The 24252-nt window shown below is 41.7% G+C and overlaps 1 protein-coding gene across 1 annotated transcript; it reads right to left on the reverse strand.

Moving 5' to 3' along the window:
* Positions 1 to 673: 673 nt before the first annotated feature.
* Positions 674 to 22627, reverse strand: GNL2 (G protein nucleolar 2). The gene is made up of 16 exons (XM_080658108.1): positions 22442 to 22627; positions 20699 to 20783; positions 19389 to 19483; positions 17455 to 17594; positions 14368 to 14552; positions 11728 to 11794; positions 10692 to 10850; positions 10067 to 10180; positions 6912 to 7040; positions 6081 to 6185; positions 5135 to 5293; positions 4805 to 4930; positions 2575 to 3026; positions 2145 to 2227; positions 1501 to 1586; positions 674 to 862 (listed from the first exon to the last, which is right to left on the reverse strand). The coding sequence occupies exons 1-16, from the start codon at positions 22503 to 22505 to the stop codon at positions 710 to 712; spliced, it is 2202 nt and encodes a 733-aa protein (XP_080514234.1). The 5' UTR covers positions 22506 to 22627; the 3' UTR covers positions 674 to 709.
* Between the last annotated feature and the right edge of the window lie 1625 nt (positions 22628 to 24252).

A 24252-nucleotide genomic window follows, 5' to 3' on the forward strand; every position in this document is an offset into this window, starting at 1 on the left:
TAGTGAAGCCTGATCTGCCACCATCCTGGTAGGGTTTCCAGGCTCACTGACAAACTGCAGACCAAGAGCTACCTTCACCTTCCACCAAGTCAAAAGCCCCCATTTGACTCTCAAATTTGAAGGCACAGCTTCCCCTTGTCCAGGGTCCTGAGGAGTTCTAAGACTCCCTCTGCTCTGCATGTTGTCTTTTTCATGGGAAAGAATGCCACTCACTGAGATGTACTAGTGCCACACCTCCTTAACAGTATAGCACGTATATCCCAACTGGACCCACCTACCAGATGCAATGAGGGGCAAGAGAAGCTGCGGTAGACTTTTCTTCATATTTTGAAGCCCAGGCCATGCCCACTACATCCTTGAAATTTTGTTCTTACTGTTCTATTCCAACAGCTTCTGTTCCATAAGGCTAACTGCTGGGACAAAAGAAACACCACCCTTCCCATTCTATAGATATCATCCCTGTTTCTGTCAGACATTACGTGACAGAGCTTCTCTCTGGAGGAACCACAGGGCTGATCCCAATGTCGGAAATGCCAATGGACTCCATTGCTGAAATTCCTGGGGTCGGGGGCTGGCACTGGTGAATGGTTTCAGCTGTCAAACCTCAAAACAAATGCACTGTGGCCTTAGAAATGCCCACTGGGCAGGAAGAAATTGGACAGTTTCTAGTGCATATTTTTGTATAATTTAATAAACAGCTTTTAAAAAGTTACTGCTTATGCTTGAATTTTTTGTGTTTGTGTTTCTGTCCCTCTGAGTCATTGGTCTTCTTTTTGTTCCTGTTCCTATTTTTCACGTTGTGTGTTTCATAGTAGCGGACACCAACTTTTCTGGGTTGTTGCTTCCGTGCTGCTCGCCTCCGCTATAAAAAATGGCAAAACAAAAAAGGCAAACCATTCAAACTCTGAAAATCACAAAACAGGCCCCCATTTCTTTGTGCTCCATCCCCATGCCACCTCCACAACTTCTAGAAACAGTCAGTGCTAACGAGGGAGGGTCCATCTCCCAAAGTTTGTGCTTCCAGTGATTTGTGACAAGTCCAAGTTACAGACTCAATTGGTCCAGCCCTCATCCAATGTTTAGCTCCATTCTACTGCACTCCTGACATGTGGCCCCCTGGTCAAAGGCCGAACATTTCCAACAAGCTTTCCCCCTCCCACAAGGGCCCATTCCAGCTCCGAAGAGCCCAGTTACGAAGCTAACTTTACAGGGAGCAGAGATCCATCTGCCTAGTAACAGCTCTGCTCACTGTGTGTCATTTCCCTGGGGCCACATAAAACCAACTGATGCTTCTAAATGATAGGCTACATTTGAGAACAAGACCTTCATCCATTGGGCCAACTCCTGATCCTATTAACTGTCTTCAACTCCATCACTTGGGACTGGGGTTCCTTTAACTCAACTCTAGGTCACTAGTTTCAGAAAGAGTGCCCCATAAGAACTAGGCTCCTCCTCTCTACTTTCTATACCTGGGTGATGCTTAAGATAAAAAACACATACTTCTTTAGATGACAGTGTCTTTCGAGATTTATTTGAATGTTCTTCTTCCCTCTGTGCCTTCCTCTTCTTTCCCTTTTTGGCAGGTGCTAGAAACATTGAATACACACATACACACAAAGGTTACAAATGTGCCTATGATTCTTAAGATGGGAAGGAACTTGATGTGTTGGAAGAAGGAAAAAGCCAGAGTGAATGGAGTATGGTGAGCAAAGTGCAGAGTGAAGCAGGATGAGAAGAGGAGGGCATCAGGCCAGGAGGGACACCTCACAGGCCATGGCAAGGTGTGCATTTATGTCATGAAAACACACTCTTGATTTAGAAGCTGTTAATCCAATGCAATAAAAAATGCATGAACCACCTTGCCCACCACAAAAAATAAAGTCTGCCTGCAGACCCACCCTTAAACTGTAAGGCTAACAATGTACCCTGTTGAAGAGGGTTTCCTGAATTACCAATTTAATCCTAAGAAATGTGCAGAATAAAAAGTGGATAATCCTATTTGTATTATAGATTGTGGAACCAAGGTAATTTGCCAGATGTAAATAATTGTGTGGAAGTGATGGTACAAGAGATAATTTGAAGATTTAGCTTGGATTTCCTAAAGATGCCAATCACATCTAAATGATTTAGTAATTTAACTCTACCCATATCTTCCATATCTTCTTCAGCTGTTGTTTTTTGCTCTTCAGATTTTGCAAAAACCATTTCACTTAGTCCCTTGGATATTCTGAAACAGAAAAGCAAAATGATGAAGCTGTTGGACATTCTCCTCCACAGCTCAAGCCACGTGCTGACTTGAGACAGCTTTAAAGGTTAAGACAACCCACTCCTGTTCAGTTACCACCACTGGTAGGCAGAAGACAACACTCCAGTTTTGCAGCTCCCTGAGCATTTCTAAAAAACAACCATGAAGCTTCTCATATGTTAGGGAGCTGAATTTTGAAAATCTAATCACTTTTTAAAACTGTGGGCAATACCCCTTAACTCCCCATCCCCATAAACATACCACTCTAGTGCTCATGACAAGCTTCTTGGAAAGAAAAGAGCAGACTGCAATTTGTGAGATGAAAATACCTGACTGCCGAGAACTTTTTCGCTTTGGCTTTGTTTAAAAACTTCTGATATTTAGCGATCTTTTCATCCAGGGCTTTAATCACTGCCTTGGTGTCGTTTTCCTGGTGTTCTTCCCGGGACTCTGAATACTCTTCCTCCTCACCCCCCTGTTGCTCCTGTTCCTCCTCCTCCTCCTCCTCTGGAGAGCTCTCTAGATCCTCATCCATATCTGACATCTCCAAAGGAACCAGGTCATCCCCAGAAAACTCAGGTACGACGTTGATTTTGCCGAAGTTCTGCCGAACCCGCGCAAGGATCTGCTGCATCTCTGAGCTGGCGTCACAGGGACTGTTCACTCCTTTTTCCTTCTCGAGGACAGATTCTGACGCTTCACCTACAGTTTCTGTGATGTCCTCTTCTGGGTTGTTCTGGGTTGTTTCAGTGGCAGCTTCCAAAGATGATGAGGATGGAAGCTATTTGGGCCAAAGGGTAGAGGTGGGGGAGAGAAATCAGAAAAGAAAAATGGAATTTCTGAATTTATACCTTGCTCTCAAATGAGGTAGTCCTCTTCTTAGGACTAAGGGGGAGTGTTGAGAACACCCAAATTTGTGTCATATCACTATCTATTATAAGCCAATGTGCAGTAAACTCAGAACCCAGCATTAAAGATCAAAGAATTATATTTGCAGTTCCAGAGGAAGAACCCACTGTAAAAGTATTTAATCATTACAACCAAACACCTACTTACTGCTGGGTAAGATTCCCTACAACTTCCCTGAGGACTGTAAGGAATGGGTGTTGTGCAGATAAGCACACACAACTACGTAAGAATGAAAGCAGCATTAGTTTAGGAAGTGACCAGTGCTAAGGAGAGGCACTGGGGAGACGTCTAGAAAGAAGGTATAAGGTGAGTTCAGAAGGAGCAGGAATGCCCTCACCGGTTTGGCTCAGTGGATAGAGTGTCGGCCTGCGGACTGAAGGGTCCCAGGTTCGATTCCAGTCAAGGGCATGTACCTTGGTTGCGGGCACATCCCCAGTGGGGGGTGTGCAGGAGGCGGCTGATTGATGTTTCTCTCTCATCAATGTTTCTAACTCTCTCTCCCTCTCCCTTTCTCTCTGTAAAAAAAACAATAAAACTATTTTTTAAAAAAAGGAGCATGAACATGAAAATGACAAGCCTGTTTCAGATAATGATGTAAAGAGATGTACCAGACTTTATACTGATGCTTCTCAGATGCAATATTTTATTCTTTTAACTGAAACTCACAAAACGTGATTTTCCAAAAAAAAAAAAAAGTGCTAAATAGTTTAGAAATCTATAAAACTCAGGAAATTTTATAAAATGTATATATCTTTATGTACATTTTTCTAGTAAAGTGATTTTTTAGCTTTTGGATTCTCAAGGGGGTTTCTGCCACCACCACAAGGCTGGATCTAAGGAATGTCAGTTAAAGAAATGAGTCTTGGAAATGCCTCTGTTCATTAAGCGTAGGAAAAGTACCAGAAAAGCACTTACATTTAATGAGCCCTCTTTTTTCAAGGCCCTAAAGACTAGTATTTAAATTTGGCCTTCTAGCCGGGCAGGGGTGGCTCAGGGGCTGAGCACTGACTTATGAACCAGGAAGTCAGAGTTCGATTCCCGGTCAGGGCACATGCCTGGGTTGTGGGCTTAATCCCCAGTAAGGGGCGAACAGGAGGAAGGTGGTCAAATTTTCTCTCTCATCATTGATGTTTCTATTTCTCTATCCCTTCTGCTCTGAAATCAATAAAACAATACATTCTTAAAATTGGTCTTCTGCCCTAACCGGTTTGGCTTGGTGGATGGAGTGTTGGCCTGCAGACTAAAAGGTCCCAGGTTCGATTCCGGTCAAGGGCCTGTACTTTGGTTGCAGGCACATCCCCAGTAGGAGGTGTGCAGGAGGCAGCTGATCAATGTTTCTCTCATCGATGTTTCTAACTCTCTATCCCTCTCCCTTCCTCTCTGTAAAAAATCAATAAAACATATTAAAAAAAAAAAAAAAAAAAAAAAGAATCTGGAGATTCTTTCTAAAAAAAAAAAAAAAAAAAAATTGGTCTTCTACCATACACCTTTCTGGTTTCCAAATGCCACCCCATGTAAGGTCATGGTGATGGCATTCTGGACTGAGAGACACTGCAACTGAAATACCTACCTGGTAAAGGAGGGTAATCAAGACACCACACGTAGGCCAGTCACCATGCTTTCCAGGAGGTGGGTCCACCCTGTACTTACCTGGGGGGCTGTAGAAAGCTCTTCAGGGGGGTCTGCATTGGGTGGCTTGACAAAGAAAGGAATGCGGCCCCTCTGCCAGTCATTGAGAACCATCTTGCCCACAGTCTGCAAGTCAGGCTCGCCGCCCTGAAACACCACAGAAAGACTCTCAATTAAATTCGAAGACCAAAACCAGCACCCAGTTAGGAGGCACATCAGCAGCTGCTCATTACTACCATCTACTTGCCATCAGGTTACATGCTGCTCACACCTCCCTGACAAAGGAAGGTCCAGACCACATGACACTGCCTGCAGATGTCCCCGTCTGAAATCTCACAAAACCTGGCTCACCTTTAATAACTTCCCTGTCCGGAAAGCTAGCTTCTCAAGAAAGTCCTCGGCATTCTCCCAAGAATCAATCTTGTATGTCTTGCTGATATACTCTGGTTTTGCTCGTTCGAGTACAGCACCAATGTGGTCTTCGGGAGCCTTAATTTTTTCAACTTGAACCTAGATGTTAATAGGAAAGTTCTTGCTTACAAACCTTATTATGGGAGCAGGAAGCTCACAGTACTGTTTGTAATAATACCCGAAAACAGATTTCAAAACCACATAGCAAGTGGGTCTTGGCAGGAGCCTGTCTCTGAGGTGGGTGGACGTGGTGGGCCAGAAGGAGCGCCACCGAAAGTCAGCCACAGCCACGGAGCCCAGGACTCAGCTCTAATCCCAGTTCACCACAAACTAACTGAGTGGTTTCCACAAGCAGTTTAAACTTGGAATGCTTCGTGCTACTCACTGGCAGAAATGGTTAAAAGCCTGCCAATCCCAGCACACAAGGAGAACGGAGTAGCTTGAAAGAGGAGGGGAGGAATGTGCACAGGATGTATAGCCAGCAGCACTGGTTAAGGTTAAGTGGAACCAGTTAAAGTTTTCGATCGTATTCAGAAACAAGTGAGGAAATGACTGAGTTCCAAAATGACTCAACCCGTAAACCCACAAGGATGAATTATCACTAAACATAAACAGGCCCCGCTTCCCTTCGGATCCTCTGTGTAAACTACAAACTCTTTTGTGGGATGACATTAACCAGATATGCCCATGGTTCCACTAACTCCTCAAACAGGCTTAAGGGGAATGGAGAGGGTGCCCTGTTCAGCATCATGTTCCTAAAGTTTGGTAAGACAGCTTGACCCCAAACTGTCTTCCAAAGGAGTGAAAAGCAAAGGTATCCAGTGTCCCCCACAGAACGTTTTTCCCTAAAGGCAAACCAAGAGCCTGCAAGGACCAGAGTACTTACAACTCCTTTCAGCACAATGTCTGTCTCCGAGTCCTCAGAGGGATAAACCACGCCTGGACAGTCGATAAGGAATATCCGACGCATCAAGGTAATATACTGCCAGACCTGAGACAGAAAAAAGCCAGAGACTTCCCAAGTCAAACACTAGGGAGTCTAATTTCACAAACCCCTGATGCTCATGAAGGGGGCGTGGGAGGGAGAAGAGTCAAAAGAAGCCACCTGCTGAGTAATGAAGCTAGGAAGTCTCTCCTCTACGTGTGCCATGCATGAGGCACTTCACGAAGTATAAACTACAGTTCCCATCAGCTAAGGGTCTAAAAATAATGCAGAGGCAGGATCCTCATCTAGTATTGTGCAATAACATCCAGCAAACCTCTCCCTGATTTTATAAGTACTCTTGGAAGCTTAATACTCTTTGGATTCTCTTCCTTTCAGCAGAAGTATGCTGCCCCCCAAATATTCTGTGTTCCAGGGTATGACCCCCAAATGCCAACAACTACCCTAAAGTTGAGCTTTCTTTCTTAACCCATTGGATATTCTTGAGTTAGCTTTGTGTACTGAAGTAAAAGGTTGCAGTGACAATTTAAAACACTTAAATATGAACAGCACTTACCAAATGCCAAAGCCTCATAGTAGCATACAAAGTACTCTTAGTCTTATCGAATTGGGTAGAAACCTCTCAGCACATTTCAAACTATTATGTTGAGACTAACCCTTCAATGGTAGTCTTCATTCAAGAGCAGCAATAGAAATCTCCATGTCCTACATAATCACCCTCCATGGAGATAAAATTCTTAGAAGTAAATAAGACCCCCCTGAAACCAGTCGTACCTTTGTTTCACCTGCAATGGGGGCCACATTGCACACTTTCTTGGAGCGTAATGTGTTTATCACAGAGCTCTTGCCAACATTTGGATAGCCAATGAACCCGACACTGATCTGTTTCTTGTCAGTATGCAACTGTTCAAAAAAAGAATACACACTACATAAGCGCAATCATGAAAATCCCTTTGGACAAACAGGTTGTATCACTTTGCTAATATAAAGAATATAGTGTGAAACTGGTGCTAAAATTTTCTTTAAAGCATAGACACACACCACCTACATAGTCTGAGCAGGCTGGATACATATGCTTATTAATAAATCAGAGGTGAGTCATTTCCTCAATCATCCATGTGAAATTATTCTTGAATGTTTTAAGGTTAAAAGTATGTAGGTCAAGAAACAAAGGAAGAAACAGTTTGTTAGTCATCAATTTAGAAGAACACCAACCACTGATAAAACGTCTTCAGGGAACAGAACCTTAGCAGATGCACCAACTGCCAACCCCAGACCCATCCCTTTTCTCTGCACAATACATTTTGTGTTTTCATTGCCAAAAAGAAATGAAGGAGGCAGAGCTCAAGAAGAGGGTCTACAAATGGATGGGGACTCTGACTAAAGGTGGCAGAGTAAACATCCATGTCTACCTTGCTGCTTCCCCCAACTCTCCCAGAATGACAGCAGTGGGAACAAGTACCCATAGAATCAAACATTTAAAACCAAAAATGAGCTGAAGATGAGACAATAAACACTAATATGTGATATTAACAAAATACTAGCAGCTAAAAAGTAGTATCTAACTTGGCCCAATATGAAAACTAAGTGGCTACAAAGGAAGAAAAACTAAAAATCCAGCAAAAATAGTGTCCATGAATCGCAAAAGACCTCGGAAATTAGCAATGCATATGGCTCTGAGGACTGGACAGAAATCAAGGAGACTAGTGGAGAGTTTGTAAAAAATCACTTCTCCACCCCTGCCCTCACTCATCATGGGCACAAAACTTCCCTAAACCCGAGCCTTAGGGGATAATGATATTTTTGAAACCCTGCATTTCTGAAAAGACCTTTAATTTTCAGACATGAAAGGGACCCTAGATTTAGAGTTAACAGTGGCTGAAAGCAAGTGTCCCCTAAATGATTAACTGAATAAACTTAAATAGTGAATCGTGAGACCCTCAGGCTCTTACTTTTATCGAGTTCCCAGAACCTTGGCCAGGCTTATCCACCCCTGAGCTGGAGATCAAAGACTTCTTTCTGGGGGAACTCACAGGCTCAAGAGTAAAGACCCATAGACACTGACATCTAGGGCGTCCTTCAACAAAATATTGGGTTTCTATCCAATCACCCTACAGTGAAGTCTATCATTCAACAACCTCCCACCCCCAACAAAACTATATCAGCTTTTTGTAGTGGCTCCCTCTTAAATATGAATGGAGAGCCAAGAATAACCAAACCTTTGAAGTGTGAGTATAGTAGAAAAGACAGAAAAACACACAAAGAAACTGGAGGAAACAGAGTCAGTGTAAGAAGAGAGGAAAATTTCAAAACGCCACTATCATTCTCAGAGACAGATGATATTCCATCTGTGAAAAAAGAATAGGTTGTAACAGGGGGCAGGACAATTCAGAGTTAAACAAGAGGTCTCAGGAATTAAAAGTGAGAGGTAAAATTAATCTTGCAATAAAACAGGTAGATGATCAATTCAAAAACTGCCAAGAAAATAGAGCAGTATGTCATAAATGTACTGAAATAAAGATAAAAAATCCAAGAATTAAACCAGGAGATAAAACCAAATTCCTGAATGAGAACAGAGATGACTGGGGGGTGAGGATGGGGATTTTAAAAAAATAACATAGGACAATATCAGACTGAAAGTCCCATCCAATGTCTGGCTCACTGAATAATAAAAGAGAATAAAAGAGCCATCTTAAAGCATATCACTATGAAATTTTAAAAAAATTCCAGCCACAAAGGATTAGGAGTCAGAATGCCCTGATTTCTCCACAGATATGTCAGAAGACAATGCAGCAGTATCATAGACTGCTGGGGAGAAATGCTATAAGGGAAAGATATTTCCAGAATTCAAGTTCTCAAATAATGTTCTTCTAAACACTGCTACTCAGAAATAAACCAAGAAAGAAGAAAAGGGATCAATGCATAAGGGACCCCACACAGGAAACAGCAGATGGTGGTGAACGGCAAGCCAGGAAGACCCTGCAGCTGGCCGGGAGCAGCCAGTGCCCACTCATCCTAGGAGGTCCCACTCCACCAGGGAATCTGCTGGGCCATTAGTGACATATAAAATAGAGCAAGTTAACATCAGAGAAAACAGAAGGTTTGATTAGAAAGCAATAATAATCACAGTACTGTGTGGATCAACTGCAACTGATATTTTACAGTCATGATGCAAACACTGAATTTAGCCAACATATAATGATATAGGAAGAACAGAGGGAGGGTAAGTATGCATGCAGGGAAGGTGTAAGAAACCTAATTCTCATTTTCCATCATAAGAACTTAAATATCTAAAACTGTGGGGGTGAGGGGAAGGGGAATCAAAAAATAGACTTATAAGCATGTGTTCAAATATGGAAAGGTAGGACAGAGAACATGTGTCTTTTGATAGAAGCCAGGTAGAATTAATTAAACACGCAAAATTGCAAGTACAGAATATGAAGCTTTGAGAACATTTACTAGGGTGATCCGATGGGGTTTCAGGGCTTCCCTGAGGAACTGACATCTGATCAGGAGTTTGGCAGGGTGCCTTCCAGGCAGAGGGGACAGAAACAGCTCAGGCCCTGAGGGCAGAGGAAGCGTGTCAGGCCTTGAAAGCCCGGGGTAGGGACCAGAGTGTGAGTTCAGGGGTTCATCATCAAGTAGAGGTTGGGCCATAAAATGCAGAGATATGGCAGAAAGGAAGCAGAGATATGGCAGAAAGGAAAGCAACGTTGGTCAGGGTGGGAGCCAAGGATGACCTAGAAAGTATTTCAGAACCCCTTATAATCATGAGGCTCTATGGTTTTTTTACATCACTAGAACACACGTTTCTCATTAAAAAGAAGATGTAGGAAGTAAGGAGTGTAACTTTCTCACAGACTGGCAAGAGAAATTATTAACACAAACCCACAGCTTCACAACTGGAGAAACAGATCAGGTCTGAATACCTTTCCAAATTGCCGTAGAAGCTGAATAAATGCTCCTTTTCCAAAGGGGTTAGTAAGACTTGCATGGAAAGCAAGTGTTGGATAATCCTGGGAGAGGACAGCAACCCATCGTTTCTAAGGAGGGAAAAGAAAAGATGCTGCTAAATTGTAATTTGTTTATTTATAATACAGGAAGAATCAGAGCTTGAATTACAGGATTGTGCTTCAAAAATACACAGCTGTCTATGGAAAATGTTAGCTATAATTCTTTGAAATGTTTTTTTTTTCAAGTATGACAATTAATGCTTTGTCTTTTGTCTTCTAAATACAAAACAATATTCCAAAAATGCCCTCATTGCTACTAAACGCAATTAATGTAACATGATGTGAACAGGCCAGTGGCTGTGGCAGCCGCCTCCTGAAGCTGCCCCGCTACCAACCATCAGAGGAGAAAAGGTAAAGCTGTCCAATCAGTGAAGCCCGTTTCAGTTGTGTTTTCAATGAGAACACTGCAATGACGATTATCGCAAGAGTACACACTTGCCCCAAGTCCTAGAAGCCACAAAACTAATAATTTATGGACACTCAAGGCTTACACGAGTTGAGTAGCCTGGGAAGTCTGTTTTGCATTAGCAGCTGTACTTACTGTTGCCCAGGTTGGAACAAGGTCACATTTGTTAAGAACAAAAATGAGGTGTTTCCAGGGCTTTTCCTTTTTCAAGTAAGTCTCGATGTGAGGGGAACGGGTACCCATTGGATCTCTAGCATCAAGAACTTGAACAACAACATCTGATGAATCTATCACCTGCAAATTCAAAGAGGTGAGAATGATTTGCTAACGTACAGGGGCGAATGAACAAGGACTAACATTTAAGAGAACATGGGGAAAATAAAACTACAGCAATCTTATGAGAGTTGAATCTAGACAATCTCAATGCTCATGATCAGAATCCCAAAGTTTTTTTTTTCATCCTGGGTATTTGAAACTTGTCAAATTTCAAATAGGAAAACTAGTTTAGATGAAATCCATCTTATTTTATGACTACTATGCATTACTGAACAGAATCATTTACTTCTTAAGATTTCTAAAAGTTTCTACTGTTATAGGTTTTGTATATTTTACAAAAAACTAAAACACTTAGTTTGCTCTCACTATACTATTACCTATTATGTTACCGTTTAATGATGCAACTATGCTTGAAGGCCTTTGTTACTGAAATGTTACTAGTGTGTAGATAAAACTCAGCCAGCTGTAAAGCACTGGACCAGGACTAAGGACACACAAAGACTTCCACTAACCAGCTGGTGAGCTGGGTAAGGTATTCAACCTTTCTAGATTTGTGTTCTATGAAATAAAAGGCCTGGACTAAATAACTTAAAAATTCTCGCGCAGAATGGTAAATCTAAACAGGACTATCATTTTAGTAGGTAACCCAAAGAAATATTGACAGAATATATGTATATAAGGTACTATTATACGAGTAATAAAAATGCAGTTATTTAGACCGATGATAGTATGTTCACAGCTATATCGATCCTAGTTTCTCTGTGGGAGAAAGAGAATGAAATAGGTAGGAGAGCCTGCACTTTATCTGACAGTTTCAATACATCAAAATCCGTTTTCTCATATAAGACTGTAAAGCCAAAGGGACCACTCAATGAGCGAAAGTTTAAAGTCTTACCTTGTAGAGCTCACCCCATATTCTTTTGGACTGTCCCTTTTTATAGATCTCCTCTTGGGCTTCATTTCTAAAGAAGAAAGCACCCAAAGTTAGCAACTGGAGCACTGTGAAGAGTAAAAGGATTTTGGGGGGAAAGTCATGCATATTCCAAAGGAAAAGGGTGTCACAAGTAGTTGCAGATGGACCAAAAAAAACCTTAATTTTACTATGGTTTTGTTTTTTTTGTTTGTTTGTTGTTTTTTTTTGAGAGAGAGAGAGGAAGGGAGAGGGATAGAGAGATAGAAACATCGGTGAGAGAGAAACATCAATTGGCTGCTTCCTGCATGCTCCCCACATGGGACCAAGCCCACAACCCTGGCATGTGCTCTGACCGGGAATTGAAACGGTGGCCTCTTGGTTCCTGGGTTGATGCTAAACTTCTGAGCTACACCGGCCGGGCAAAATAAACTTAATTTTAAAAGTGAATCTAGCCATAACCGGTTTGGCTCAGTGGATAGACCGTTGGCCTGCGGACTGAAGGGTCCCAGATTCGATTCCGGTCAAGGGCATGTACCTTGGTTGCAGGCACATCCCTAGTAGGGGGTATGCAGGAGGCAGCTGATCGATGTTTCTCTCAAAGTGACTCTATCCACATGAATGTATATAAGGTACTATTATATACATTCTACAGGTAAATGGATTAAAAACAATGTACATACTATTCAGTAATAAAAAAGGATAAAGTACCAATTAGTGCTATAACATGGATGACCTTGAAGACATTATACTAGTGAAATAAGCCAGACACAAAAGAACAACTACTGTATGACTGTACTAACATGAAGAATTACTTGTAAAAGCAAATTCACAAGAGACAGAAAATAGAATGAATGGTGGTTGCCAAGGGTTGGGGAGAGGGAGAATGAGGAGTTAGTGTTTAACAGTTTCAGTTTGGGATGTGAAAAATTCTGGAGTGGGTAATGGTGATGGTTTCATAACCATGTGAATGAACTTAATGTCACTACATTATACCCTTAAAAAAGGTTAAAGTGGTAAGTTTTATTATGTATATTTTACCATAATAAAAAATTTTTAAAGCACGTATAATCAGGCAATTTATCAGAGAATTATGAAAAGGAATTAGCAGGACATAAACCCTAATCTATGCTCCATCGCTCCTACGTAAAGTGAATTTTTTTCTGATTAGGTTAAGAATCTGTTTATTTACTAGCTTCAATGGCTTTGAAACAAAAATAGTTTTGTGCCCCTCCCCTCCCCCCCCCCCCAATTACCTACTGTACCTTTTAAGGGAAGAAAATAATTCAAGTCAGCAGAACACAGTCAATTAAAAAGTCCAAACAATTATAAGAATAAATGAACTTGCTGCCTCTTTTTGCTAGGCCTCAAATGGCTTGACATTACCTCTGGGAGGCCCACAGCTTGGCACGGGCTAACAGCAGCACTGATGTGGCACTACTGCCCTCAAGGGACAACACCTCTTTGCTAAGGCACTTAAAAGACATGAGAGCCCTGGCTGGGTAGCTCAGTTGGCTAGAGCATCATTCCGATATGCCAAGGTTACCAGCTCTATCCCTGGTCAGGGCACATACAAGAAACAACCAATGAATGCATAAATAAATGGAACAAATCTCTCTCTCTAAAAATCATTAAAAAAAAAAAAAATAGAAGACACAAGAGAAAGAATGGGGACTATCCAGCACTGCTGGAGAAAACTAAACTGGTGACCCCTTTCTGGAGGGCAATGTGTCAACTGCTCATCAATGCAGGCACAGTCTTTGATACAGCAACCTTCACCATAAGAGTTTACCTCTGGGTAATAATTAAGGATGAGAAAGATTTGGTACACGATGGTTTACTCTAATGATAAACAGTGTAAATGTCCAACAGTGGGACTGGCCACAGCAAAGCACTACTCCGACATTAAATATTACCTTGCTCTTAAGGACTGACATGAAAACATACTCTTAACCATCTGAAAAAATGTATTAAAAGGCAAGTTAAAGTACAGTCTTAGGATATTATATTCATAAATAAAAACTGAGTGTAAGAAAGATCTAGAAGAAAAATAAGTATTGGTGACTGATTCTTAATTTTCTTTGGGGTATGGAATCCCTATGAGAATATGTTAAATGTATGAACCTTTTGTCTCCTCCCATCTCCCCAAAACAATACAAAACAAAAATAAAAATCTCACCACCTTTATATATGTACATAAATCCTCAAAGGGTCACAGAAACCTCAAAGGCCACTCATGAATCCCCAGTGGTCCAGACTTCTGGTTAAGGAAGCCCTGATCTTCACAACACTTAACAGAGGTTGGGATTATGAATTCTTATTTTTTGCTGCATTTCAACCTTAACTATACTTCCTAATTTGCCCATGATAGAATATACTGGTCTTAAAATGAAGACGAAAATGTTACTTATTTTTACTTTGGGGACGAAGAGACCTGTAGTAAACAAGTCCTCTTAAATTATTCAGTCTGGCCTCAATTTCTCTATATTTTCTAGTCTAAGGGAAGAGGATATCTCTCCACCTATGAGTTAAATCACCGAGCTTCGCACAGGCAGAATAAGTATAGAGAAAATGTTTTGTTGCAGAAGAGCAAATGATGAGACTATGTGAACTTCAAAACTGTACCTCACACCTGTGTCTTCAGTTACCAAGTCCCGATCCTTGCCCCGGTCATAGCTCCCAGAGGACATTTCTGCATTTGCTACAAGAGACTGCATGTCACTGGCAAGTAAATTTGGTCGCTTCCTCTGAGACTTAGGGCCAAATGTAGTTTCAAAGCTTTCAGTATCGAGAATGTGCACCTTTGAGTTCTAAAGAGAAAGAATTATTGGTAAAACTAAGGAAAGTACTAAAATAAAGCAAAAAATTAAAAACCTACCTAGGAAAGGCTTTCTGCTTTTATTATCCCAAAGCTCAAACCACACCAAAATCAACATGGATGCAGCCCGATTTCAAATCAGAAATGCTTATTTAAATAGCAAAGGCACTTGCTCCTCTACTCTGAAGTTCTGAAACTTCCTTTGGAGATATACAAAAGTAATACAAATAAGTCAAAGCAAAAAAAAAAAAGTCAAAGCAAATATGAATAGTTGTGCAAGACCTGCCAAAAACTCTGCTTTATTTCATTTATCATAAACTTTAGTCAAATGTAATTAAGGCTACAATACTGAAAATTAACTTATCTTTTCTGACTTTTTTTTTTTTGAGCTTTCAAACAAGTGCATAAAATATGCCAAATTCACAGATTTTGTCAGGGTCAATCATACTCAAATTTATGTGTTTTTTTAAGCCAAGTGTAAATGCCAACTTTTTCTTGGAAGTTCATTTCTTTCATGGCTAAAAGGAATTGCTTGTTTTGTAAGATGCATTTTAGTTTCAGATAACATTTTCCCTAATTTAGGTAACGTTTTTATTAAATGCACATGGAAAGCCTTCAGATGAAAAACATCTAGCAAAAGTCCAAAATAATAGTTTAGATGTGATAAAAGGAACCTGATACTAACTAGAACTTGATGTGACTGTAAGAAGTCACGGGCATAGGAATTTTTGAAGCCGGATAAAAGTCAAAGTTTGAGTTAGCATCTATCACGTAACAGAATGTTAACAGCCGGCAGATGATATTCTCAAAAAAAACCCCACCACCCTCTGCCCCTAAGTAAGCACAGCTACTAACACAGATGAAGGAACAACCCAGTGGCTTCTGAACTTCAACAGATCCTCCCTCCACCTCCTAAAGACCCTTAAGCTGTTATCATTTTCTCAAATCCTCTAACACAGCTCTTAGTTCAGTTTTACTTGCTACCTTGCAACAAGGGAACATCTCCAAACATGGAAGCATTTACATGGGAAGTAGGTTCTAATGTCACTGGGGAAATGACGATCAAAATTATCATTGAAAATCTCTTAAATAACCTAAAAAGCAGAGTACACATGGACTTGTGTATATAAATCTATACATTAGTAAAACAGTAATATGTGGTACATAATGAAGCACACACAAAATAAGTATTTTTAATATAATGCTACAGAAATATAATAATTATAATGCACATTAGCTAAATGTGCAAAAGTGAAAACCGTATCTGATTTGACTCCACTCTGCAGCAATCTCTAAATTAGATTTTATAACATGTAGTAGATGTCATGCTAACATAAGAGGTATGGTTTCGCCCTGGCCAGTGTGGCTCAGTGGATATAGCGTTGGCCTGTGGACCAAAGGGTCCTGGGTTCGATTCTGGTCAAGGGCACGTACCTCATTTGCAGGGTCCTCCCTGGCCTGGGCCCTTGTCGGGGTGCATGCAGGAGGCAACCAATTGACGTGTCTCTCTCACATCAATGTTTCTCTCTGTCTCTCCCTCTCTCTTCCACTCTCCCTAAAAATCAATAGAAAAATATCCTCGGGTGAAGATTAACAAAGAAAACAACAGAAAAACAAACAAACAAACAAAAAAACAAGAGGTAAGGTTTCTTGAGACCAAAGCAGAAAACTCATCAATCGCTCTTGAGTGCTTATCTGCATCAAAATGCAAGCTGACTGCTCTGGCTGCAGAGCCTTCATTCTTCAGATCAGATAGTTAAGCACTGGATTTTGAAAGCACTGAAAGACTGGAATGGGCAACAAATCAGTAAATCCATAATAGAACCTCTCTGTTCTTCCCATAAACAGGATTCAATAGTTTGTTGAAAGATGGCTTTAGGGAGAACAGACAAAGGGTACAAGGGAAATGAGCAACTTGTCTGTGGTTCATGAATTACACTCATGTGTTTCCCTGAAAGAAAACAGTCATTCCCCTAATAGGTGCCATTCTTCCAGTCTGTCATAAAACAAAGCATAATTGATAAAACCTGAGGCAATAAGCAGGCCTTGGTTTTTATTTTGTTCTGCAAGTAAACACTTTTCTTTGAACTGTTAATCCATGTATGCATGTCAATGTTTTCTTCCCCTCCTTATACTGGAACTGAAGCTTATGCACTGGCTCTGTTTCTGGGAATTATTATTCAATGTAAGTAAAAATGTGCAGGAAAACATTAGGCCACTTTTTGGATTCTGTGTGAAACTCATTCTACTCAAGCCAGATTCAGTTCTTACTGTACTTTGAACTTCAATGATTAACAATCAATCTAACCAGCATCCTTTCCTTAAGCTCAAAAGAATCTCCAAGGATCTTACAAAAGAAGCAAGTACACACCACCAAAACTCTCCCTCCTAACAACCCAATCCTAATTCTACATTTCCCCAAAGTTTGATGGAATTGCCATTTAAACAAGTTTGCCTACAAAAAAAGTTTAAAACAGTATTAGGGATAGCTACGATCTACTTAGCTCTGATTAGGTGGCGGGCTATGTGCTCACTATGTGCCAGGAGTTTTACTGACGTCTCATCTGCGTCGTCACCCGAGAAGGTGGGTTATCTTGATTTTACAGCTGGGGAAGTGAAAGCTCAGAGAAATGTAACGGAAGGCCATAGGAAGGGGTAGCGCAAAGATAAAATCCAGATCTCACTCCAAAGCCGGGGCTTTGATCAGCATACTACTGAACCTCCCTGACAGAATGCAATTCATACAAAAGGTGAAGAGAGAAGTCTCAGAAAGCTCACCAATTCTGCATTAAAGACACTATTCTCTATGGAAAAAAACAATAGACAGTTATGGTAGAGAGAATCTGCATGGCTCTACCAATGAAATGCCATTGCCAGGGATATTTCCATCTTACATGAGGCTGGATTCGATCATGGAGAAGAGACATAGGTAACTTGCTCTGCTTCATGACAACTTTGTAAGGATCCTTCATAACTGTATCCATTTCCTCTTGAAATTTCTGTAACGATGACTGCTTAATCACACGTGTGTTTCCTGTTTTACAAAAGAATGTTGCCATTTACTAAACAGCTCCTTTTTGCTTTTGCATCCATCTTCCCAGTGACAGAGTGAAAGGCAAGATTTTACATTACCCTTGCTCACCAAAACACCTAATACATTCATCCATGCAGTCATTTTTAAAACTTAAGAGGAAAAAGCCCTGTCCAGTGAGGCTCAGGGGTTTAGACTGTCCACCCACGCACTGAAGGGTCATGGGTTCAATTCCCGGACCTGGGTTGTAGGTTCAATCCCTGGTCCCAGTGGGGGCTCATGAAGGAGGCAACCAACCGATGTGTCTGTCTCACATTGATGTTTCTCTCTCCCCACCCGCTTCCACTCTCTAAAGATCAATAGGAAAAAAATCCTCAGGAAGGATTAACAAAAAAAGAGGAAACAACAACAACAAAAACTCCCTCTCCTGCACTCATTACACTATGAACTAATCCACCAACCCAGACACACAAAGGATTTCAATAGATTTCCAAGCCCAATTTCCGGACTGGATGAAACTGGAAAATAAACATCACTGAATGGAACTCAGATTTGACAAATGTCCTATTTCCTGTTAGATCTGACAAAGAAATTTGGAGCCAATCACAGCTGATTAGTTGGTATACACAATGAATCCCAAAGCACAGAACCTAGGAGTTGGTTGCTGTTTTTAGGGTTTGAAGGGACTAGTAAATGAACCAATAAATCACTGTATGGGAACAAAATAAAGGTATATAACACCAGCTAGAGAACACCTTGTGAGAGATCCCAAAGAATGTATTCAATTAAGCAGTATGGTGCAGCACAACACAAAACTGAAGGTGTTGATTATGACAGTGAAATGCTGATGTGATAACGGTTCATGCTCATATATATTGTACTTACAGACAACTAGGCACTATTCTCAACACTTTACTCATTTAATTACCACTAAAAATGGGTACCATTTTTATCTTCATTTTAGATGTGAGGAAACTGATGATCAGACAGACTTAATAACGTGCCCAGTCACAGAAATGGTAGCATCCAGAGGATTCAAGCCCAGGTGATCTGGATCTAGAGTCACAGTATCCAGCCACCATGCTGAAGGCCTCTCTATGGAGTTTTTTTTTTATGCTTTTCTATGTTGCAGTTTCCTAGGGGAAACCCCTCCAAAGATGTTAGAGATATTCAAAGGTAGTTGCCATCGGCCTCCAAGCAGAGAGGTCAAACACCACACAGACAAAGGGGTCCAATCATCTGCAGGCCCACCACCTTGCCGTGGCTAAGGGAGAGCCTGAAAGCCCAGACTGAAAGGAAGGTGGACTTTCCAAAGGAAGCCTGAGCCCTCTGTGACTCTGCAGATAATCTACTCACTCCTGGGAAGAACCAACATTGTCACTCAGTTCAACTACAGCCCCATTATAGACAAAGTGTTTCAGAGGAACTTCAAGCTAATGCACTCACTCCGCAAACAGAAGCCCAAACACCCGCAAGGCATCTCTCAAACAGTAACCTGTCCAGATGACCAGAAACGCAGAGATGACAGTTCTAAGGCCTGTGAATGGTGGTCATTAGGGTGGTCTTATTTGCTTAAAAGGGTCACTTACAATTAACAACCATGAGTTCTTTTAAAAAAGAAGTTATTGATGAAATCTACCACCTCTACTTTTCTATGCACTTTTTCTTATTCCCTTTCTCATACAATCCTTGACAGTTCCACTCACCCCAAAACTCCTGCCTTCCAGACACCTGGATATCCTACCCTTCTCCACACAGCACACATTTTGTAGAGCAAAAGTAACAGATAATACTCACCAAACCATTTAATATTTGGCTCCACTCTTGCCACTGTGCCAGAAGCCACCGATGATTGATACTGCAGAGGCTTAATCACTTTACCACGACTGTTCCTAAATTGAGGAAATTAACAGGCTTTGGTTGAGGACAGAAGAAAGGCAACAGCAAAGTTTGCTTTACAGAACACCCTTTCCATCAAAAGGGCCTTTTCTTTTCTTTGTTTTAAATGATCATGAAATACAGATTTCAATAAACAAAAAGTACTTCTACATTTGAAACAGATTGTCCAAAAGCCATTTATCCTCTTGCAACAGAGCACGTAATGATTTCTGCTAGATGAATAACAAATAATGCCAATGTTTAAAAATCTGTTTACTGTTTCTTGCTTTTTTTAAAAAATCACATACTTGAGTTTTTTTGAGTAATTATTTGAAGGCTGCTTTAAATGAATTTTAAGTAGAGGGTGATTTATGCTGGAACTCAAAATTCTAAAACAAACTACAGGGTAGGTGACTAAGGCAGATTAAGTTCATTGACATTTGTGTTTGAGACACATCTTTTAGAACGGATGAAGATTCTTATTACTAAACAAATTAAGACCAGCCAGCAAAATGCCACAACTCAGCAAGTCCCTGCTATAGAGGCTGCCTCAGCAGAACTCAGAGTTGTGATGGGTTTTCAAGTGCCACAACGTTGTGATCAAAAGTTTGGCACTAAAAAATGAGTTTTCTGCCCTAACCAGTTTGGCTCAGTGGATAGAGCGTTGGCCTGCGGACTCAAGGGTCCCAGGTTCAATTCCAGTCAAGGGCATGTACCTTGGTTTCGGGCACATACCCAGTGGGGAGTGTGCAGGAGGCAGCTGATCGATGTCTCTCTCTCATCGATGTTTCTAACTCTCTATCCCTCTCCCTTCCTCTCTGTAAAAAATCAATAAAATATATAAAAAAATAAAATAAAATAAAAAACAAATTTTCTGGCTGGTTTTATGACTACAGTCCTATATACTTTGTTAAAGAAAACCAGATTTCTGTCTGACAGATACTTAACCTGAGATTTAATATGCCATTCGTGGAGGCCAAGGCTGTGAGGAACAAGACCTCTAATTGTTGTAGGGTACTATGACACAATCACAATTACACCACCCACTACCCTCATCTTGAACCCAAAATTCACAATTTATCATAACCATACCCATATAAAATGATATATGAAAATACACTACTCCTATTGGGGAAAGAAGGGGTGAGAATATCAAAGGTTTAATGGTCTCCAGCTACAAGTCAAGGGCATGGAGGACAGGGGAACAGATGACAGTGCCCAATGCTCACCTGCGCTCCTTCTGCCTGTACATATTCAGGCGCCGGATTGTGGCCCGGTCCCTCATGTTTTGGCCTCCTGCTCCCTGTACTCGATCTAGGAAACACAGAAGTAGACTGACTGCACACTATTTGATAACCAAGTCTAGGTATGAACATTGCTTCAAGCACACCAATTAGTTTCCTTAAGAGTAGGTAGGCTGACAACTCATGGCAAAATCTCTACTTTTTCCATGTGTTGTTCCAACAAAGTTATTACTGGGAGCTACATGGTATGACAAAGCTGACCTAATCTCTGATCCTCAATAGGACTGTACTTGATAATGATCATGGCTAATATTTTTGAGCATTAACTATGGCACTGTACTATCCGCATCACAGGCACTGTCTCATGCAATTCACACAATCCTAAAAGATGGACACATTATCACCATTCTGCAGGCTAAGAAACGATGCACAGCGTTCAGACACTTTGCCCAAGGTCACAGAGCTACTAAATGGCAAAGCCACAATTTGAACAAAAGCATCTGATCACCATCTGTGGTCTTACCTTCTAAGACACCTACCTCTGGGTCTCAGCTGAACAGAAATAGAGTGTCTGCTACATGAAAAGCACCATGGAGACTCTAATTTTGATGCAGCCATGTTCCTAATATACTGGTTTCCTAACTTTCTAATGTTTGATTTTAGTTTGAGCAACAGCTAGTAGTTCTTGCCTTATGTCTCAGAGAGAAAGAGAAGGACAAATAAGCATGGTAATACTAGCCTAGTTTCTCATTTTGGGATCCCTTCAAATCACCCGTCTACTCCTAAAGCAATGCAGAAAAAAAAAAAAAAAAGGCTAAAATCACAGAACTGGTGGCCCTACTGCTCACTAACTGTACCAACTGTGACAGCCACTTCCCCCATTTTGGCTCAGTGTCATCAACATCATGATCTCTAAGGGCCTTTTGGGGTCTCACATTCTAAGATTCCAGTCTACCCAAATTGAATAATTTATCGGTAATCCAGAGAAAACATTGGACATGAATTAAAATCATCAAAAACTTTAAATCATACTTAAAAACAAAGTTTTACTAACTAAACCTGAATGGAAGGGGCTCCCCCAAGGTCTATCTTCTCCATCCGATAGGTGGAACCTCCACAAAACCCATACACAGCTTCAAAAACACCTTTATGTAGCGTTTTCTCCGAGCTACTACATGGGGTGACTCCAAAAGCCAAATCTACAATGTCTTTCTCATTTAAATGGTCAAAGCTTAGGTGGCAGGCAAGTGTGGTCAAGTATAAAAGGCCAGCTGGGTTGGCCTACACCACTTTTAATCTGACTTTAATTTACTTCTGGAAATTCCTTGGGCTGGAAAGGTGGAATCATCCCAAGACTGAAATATACTGGGGAAGGGGCTTCAACACCTGATCCACACAAGAACACAGGAAGAGGTCAAGTTGAACTGCCCCTTTCAACTCAGAGCTTCCGAGTCCCAGCACCTCACAACGGGAGCCGCCCCACGGCTGCCAGGCCTGAGTGTCCCCCCTTCCCCGACTTCAGACCCGGGGCCTGACACACAAGCCCTGACAGGCGTGCAGGCCGTCAGCCCTCTTCCGTGCCTCCGAAAGAAGAAGCCACCTTCTCATTCCCCAATAGCCACCCGGCTCCAAGTCATTCCGAGCAATACCACCCGTGTGCCCCCTCCCCTCGGAGCCTCGCCCTCGGCTGCCTTCAAGCTCCGCCTTCCGCGAGCCCGCCGCCAGTACCCGGGTTTGTGCTGGCCTTCGACGGGTTGATGGTGCTCCGTCCTTTGTACTTGGGCTTCACCATCTTGCCGAGAGGTTGAGGACCGGAGCGCTAGGTTCGGCCTATCTCAGGTAAAAGAGCTCGTAACTTCCCGGACCCGGCCGAAGTGACCCGCGTGAACTACGCTAGAACACGTGTGCGAGCGCGACGTCACTTCCGCTCGCGCCCCGTCTTTCCCCATAGCGACTTCCTGCGAACGCGCGGAGCGCGCCGCCGCACTCCTGGCTCCACCCCCGCCCCCGCCGCTTAGACCAGGACCTGCGCGGAGGCCGTGCCCCTCTTTCTCCCTAGCAACCACCAAGCTGCCCCTCCATAGCAACCGCCTAGATACCTTAGAGTCCAAGGGCCCAGAGCTCCTAGTTGGGTCCACCCCCAAACACAGGGGTCTCGCCCCAGGCCAATGGCACAAGCTTAAGTTTAATTATCTGAATTTGTCTTTTAAGCCCTTCTAAAAGTGACTGAACACATAGCAGCCGAATATCAATCAGATTTTGTCACTCTCTCCCTAAAACTCCAATGGTTTAGAGTTAGAGAGAGACAGACACAGAAATCTTCTTGTTATCCCTACAGAATTTTGCATGATCTGGCCCCTGCCTATTTATTTGACTTCATCTGTACCTCCCTCCCTCTGATTATTCTGACATTTACACTGGCTGTTCCCTCTGCCGGAATCACTCTTACCCTAAGTCTTTGCTTAGTTAGTTCCTTCTAGTCATTCAGTTCTCAGTTCAAATGTTACCTACTGGTAGGGTTGCAAGATTTAGCAAGTAAAAATATGCCCAGTTAAGTCTGAGTTTCAGAAAGACAATAACTTTTTTTTAAAAATTGATTTCAGAGAGGGAGAGGGAAATGGAAACATTAATGACGAGAGAATCATTGATTGGCTGCCTCCTGCACGCCCCCTACTGGGGATTGAGCCCACAACCCAGGCACATGGGTCTGGAACCGAACCTGTAACCTCTTGGTTCCTGGGTGGACACTTAATTGCTAAGTCACACCCAGCTGGGTGACAATGAATAACTTTTAGCATAAGTATGCCAGATGCAATATTTTGGACATACTTATACTAAGAAAAATGTATTGTCTGAAATTCAAATTTACCTAGGCATCCTGTATTTTATCTGGCCTCCCTTCCTACTGGGAGAAGTCTTTCCTGTTGTTAAAAAAATAAAAACAGGCCAAAATGGAGTCACTTTTTTAAAAAATACATTTTTATTGATTTCAGAGAGGAAGGAAGAGGGAGAGAGAGATAGAAACATCAATGATGAGAGAGAATCATTGATCAGCTGCATCCTGCACACCCCACACTGGGAACTGAACCTGCAACCTAGGCATGTGCCCTTGACCCTTGACCAGAATCAAACCTGGGACCCTTCCGTCCACAGGCTGACGCTATATCCACTGAGCCAAACCAGCTAGGGCTGGAGTCACTTTTGCTAAGTTACGTCACCAAACCAAAATTTAAAAGCTAACCTAATTGCAGTTTCTGCCTTTCCCAGGAATGGGATTTTAAACCAATCAATCTGATCAACAATAGTGAGATAATCTGTCTGAAATAATCCATTCTTTTAATTTCTTAGTTCCACTCTCTTTCTGCCTATAAAAACCTTCCATTTTGTATAAATCCTTGGAGTGCCTTCTAGTTGCTAGATGGGAAGCTGCCTGATTCATAACTTAATAAAATCAATTAGATCTTCAAATTTACTTGGTTGAGTTTTGTTCTTTAATACTGTCTCGCCCTGACTGGTTTGGCTCAGTGGATAGAGCATTG

The sequence above is a fragment of the Plecotus auritus genome, assembly GCF_963455305.1.
Source record: "Plecotus auritus genome assembly, chromosome: 2".
NCBI classification, from domain to species: Eukaryota; Metazoa; Chordata; class Mammalia; order Chiroptera; family Vespertilionidae; genus Plecotus; species Plecotus auritus.

Coding starts and splice junctions, on each gene's coding strand:
- GNL2 (XM_080658108.1), bottom strand. CDS start 22,505: ATGGTGAAGCCCAAGTACAAAGGACGGAGCACCATCAACCCGTCGAAG. Junction 7,041..10,066: donor TTCTACGGCAATTTGGAAAG/GTATTCAGACCT, acceptor TTTTTTGAACAG/TTGCATACTGACAAGAAACA. Junction 4,931..5,134: donor GGACAGGGAAGTTATTAAAG/GTGAGCCAGGTT, acceptor GTGGTGTTTCAG/GGCGGCGAGCCTGACTTGCA.